At 33.6% G+C, this 3734-nt stretch overlaps 1 protein-coding gene across 2 annotated transcripts; it reads left to right on the top strand.

The window, feature by feature from the left end:
* Positions 1-1436: 1436 nt before the first annotated feature.
* On the top strand, positions 1437-3267 carry map1lc3c (microtubule-associated protein 1 light chain 3 gamma). Of its 2 annotated transcripts, none has more exons than XM_019075808.2 (4): positions 1437-1540; positions 1648-1703; positions 1781-1887; positions 2784-3267. In XM_019075808.2, exons 1-4 carry the CDS (start codon positions 1483-1485, stop codon positions 2962-2964), a joined length of 402 nt encoding a protein of 133 aa, XP_018931353.1. In that variant the 5' UTR covers positions 1437-1482; the 3' UTR covers positions 2965-3267. The 2 variants fall into 2 exon arrangements, with proteins under 2 accessions (XP_018931353.1, XP_042590612.1); XM_042734678.1 differs by having other exon boundaries at positions 1453-1540; positions 1636-1703.
* Positions 3268-3734: the final 467 nt, after the last annotated feature.

The following is a 3734-nucleotide window of genomic DNA, read 5'->3' as shown; positions in this document are numbered from 1 at the left end:
TGAGAAATTTTTGTTTATTGTTTTTGTGTTGTCAGTTAATATGCAAAACTTTAAGGTGTAATGTTCAAAAAAAAAAAAAAAAAAAAAAAAAAAAAAAAACAACAACAACATTTGGCAATATTTTTGAGCAGTTAAGAAATGTATAACATAACTTTGTCAGAAGTCAGAAAGAGCTTTATTGCCAAATATGTTTGCACATACAAGGATTTTTTTTTACTATCACAGTAGAGAAAACAACAATAACAACACACAGATAATAAAAAATAAGATGTGAATAAAATACACATATGTATATAGATATATAAAGTAAAATTTAGGGAGAAAAAAAGAAAAAAATATATTAAGTTGAATATCTATATATATATATATATATATATAATATAGATATATATATATATATATATATATATATATATATATATATATAAAGGCTTTATATAAACTTTGAATAAAAAGACTTCCACTAAATACATTCAATGTAAAATATTCAAACATTTATCAAACAACAAAAAGTGCATCTTAACTGCACACGCATGTCTCAACGAATCCTTTAAAGAACCGACTCGTTCGAACGAATCGATTCGATCAAATGAATCGCGCTTCTCAAGGCTGGTTTCCGCTCATTGCACGCCCACAAGCAGGTCAACAGATCGCTGCCAGCACGAAACGCACTGATTGGACAGAACGAACAACTCGTAATGTTAACGGCCAATCAGAGGCGAGTGCGCTGAGCATCCTGGGACTTGTAGTTCGGCTGCGTTTTATCCTTTTTTCGCCAAACGTTCTCATTCCGAGTTATTGTTTATTATTTAACTAGCTGTTAGCAATCATGCAAAAACACCACATCAGCTGTCTAAGTAAAACGCTACTTAAAAACTAACGAAATTACCGATAGGCCTACATGTAAATAAATAAAAATAATTACATAAATTTTTTTGACAATAAACAATTTTACTACCACAAAAATAAGTCATATGTAAATGGAACAGGACAGCATTTAATAAAAGAACGCAGGTTATGCATGCATCAACATAGTCAAGCAAATGCTTGTGTCATAATTTCACAATGGATTCATTTGTTTAAGTGGTCATGTCATGCACGAACTGTTATACAACACAACAATCCAAACCTCTGTTTTAAACACCCATGTGTCTGTTTCTAAGAAGGTGAAACCCGTGAACAACACAAAGATCCATTCAGAGCCTCATTTACCTGCGACATTGCAGGAATGCGCATCTTCATACTTATGATCTGGGCTACACAGCAGTTAGTAGGCTATGTGCAGACCAGAACACATTAAATATTAGATTAAAAAACCTTACACACGCAAACATCAACACTTTGTATTATTTTTTATTTTAAACTGTTGATTTCATTATTATTAAGTCGTGACGTGGGCAGCGTGACGTCACGGCCGGCGCAGTATTTAATTAGTGCGCTTCGCGAGTAATTAGTGCGCGCGGGTCAGAGGTGCGACACAACATGCCTCCGCTGGAGAAATCACAACATCCCAAACCTTTCAAACTGAGGAAGAGTTTAGGTATGTGTCTTTATATCGCACACTCGACTCTCTGATGACATGCTGTGACATTTAAAAGTTGTATTTTATTTATTTTTATTTTTTTTGTAATATTGATCACCGATCAGCTACGAGGAAACAAGAGGTGGCAGGAATCCGAACTAAGTTTCCGACTAAAGTCCCGGTAAGAAACGCCGGGTTCTGAGTCTGGTTCATCTCTTCCCGGTGTCAGCTGTCAGTGTTAATTAGTGTGTATTTCAGGTGATTATCGAGAGGTATCGGAGAGAGAAGTACTTACCACCTCTGGATAAGACCAAGTTCCTCGTGCCTCAGGAGCTCACCATGAGTCAGTTCGTGACCATCATCAGGTCTGTCACCAAATCTGTGCAAGTGTCTTCAAATAAATGTTCATCTGACCGTCAGAAGTAAATTTTTTTTTTTTTTTTTTTTTTTTTTTTTATATAATTTGACACTTTATGAATGTTAAAGTAATATATGTGCACTATTTTTAATGTGTGTGTGTGTTTTATATATGTATGTTTCATTCATAAAATGATTAAATGCAAATGGAATTGTCTTTATGGATGTGAAAATTTAATATAAAATTTGTAGGTTTTTATGTGTATTAGTTTTATCATTCATAATGATTAGCCTATTATATTTAGTAATTATAATAAATACTTTTTAAAATTGTATCAAGGATCTATGATTGTGACACTTAATATGATGAAATCTATACATATAGTGTAGCTTTTCACATCCATAAAAATAAATGGATAATTTAGTTATAACTAAAATTATTTTAGTAAAATCTATGAATGTTAAAGTTAATATAAAATATACTAATAATTTCATATTCGTGTAATGTAATTATTAGTGCATATAATTTATGAATGTGAAACTTTTTTTCATAACAAAATAACTTATTGTATTAATAGTCTATGAATGTGGAAAATGTTATAAAATCATATTGCACATTCACAATGTCCTAATATTAGTGCATATAACTTATGGATTTGACTTTTTGTTTTTTTTTATTTATTTATTTTTTTTATTAAATAGATCTGACCTATACATGCATGCAGAATTATTAGATGATGGAGCATATAATACTGGTTCTGTGTACTTCATGTTTTTCTGGTACTGCACTAGTGTTTGTAGTAGGCTCCAGTGAACAGCCCAGGCGTCAGCTGATGGTCACCTGGCTGGATTTAAGCGCTTTCTCACGCTGGGGCTTTTCCTCGTGTCTCATCTGGTTTCTCAGGAATCGGATGACCCTGATGCCCAGTCAAGCTTTCTACCTGCTGATCAATAACTCGGGCATCGCCAGCATGTCTCTGACCATGGCTCAGCTCTACAAGGACCATAAAGATGAAGACGGCTTCCTCTACATGACGTACGCCTCACAGGAGATGTTTGGACACTGTAGTAATAAAAACAGGTGACGTGTGTCCAGACGCCATCGTTGGCGGGTCCAAGAGGTCTTATTTACTTCATTGAACTGTGATTTAAATATTTAAGTCTTTGTATATTGTTAGCTTTTTAGATCTACTACTCTTTTCTAATGTATGTTTTAATTGAGTAATAAAATGTCTTTAATTCATGCATCGGTCACTAGAGGGAGACATCTGTTCATTCATGTGCTGCAGAGGTGTCCTCAAATATGCCTGACTAATAAAACAATGTCAATCATTTCATTGGTTTATCATATGGTGATTAGAAAATAAAGGATTTTGTTTGATGCTGCACACTGTTGCATTTGGGTTTCTTATTTGATTTCCCCCCCCCCACCCAATGTTTTCTTTAATTTGCCGTTTAAGTATTTTATTGCCTTTTTTTTTTTTTTTTTTTTTTTTTTTTTTTCATCAGCTGAAGGTGGTACAAAAGTGTTTCAAAGTGTAAAACTGAATGCTTAAAGCTTGGAAGTCTACTTCTGTGATTAACCCACTATATTAAAGACACTTTATGACCCATTTCTCAATACTTGCTTCAGTTCCAAAAATAATCAATGCACAACAGCATCTGTGTGGGCTAAACTGTGCATCATTTATCATTGCTTTGGCTGACTGCATCTATCAAATTACATCAGATCTGTTCTCTGTCAGACACTAAAACCTCCACCAAAACTAAACCTGTTTGCTTGTTTCCAAACTACTGAACTTCAGTTCAGAACCTAACTAAAGATTTGCTACACTTTTACATTTAGTCATTTAGC

Source organism: Cyprinus carpio, chromosome B11 (assembly GCF_018340385.1).
Source record: "Cyprinus carpio isolate SPL01 chromosome B11, ASM1834038v1, whole genome shotgun sequence".
Lineage (NCBI taxonomy): Eukaryota > Metazoa > Chordata > Actinopteri > Cypriniformes > Cyprinidae > Cyprinus > Cyprinus carpio.
This window is presented reverse-complemented; position numbering and strand designations above follow the sequence as displayed.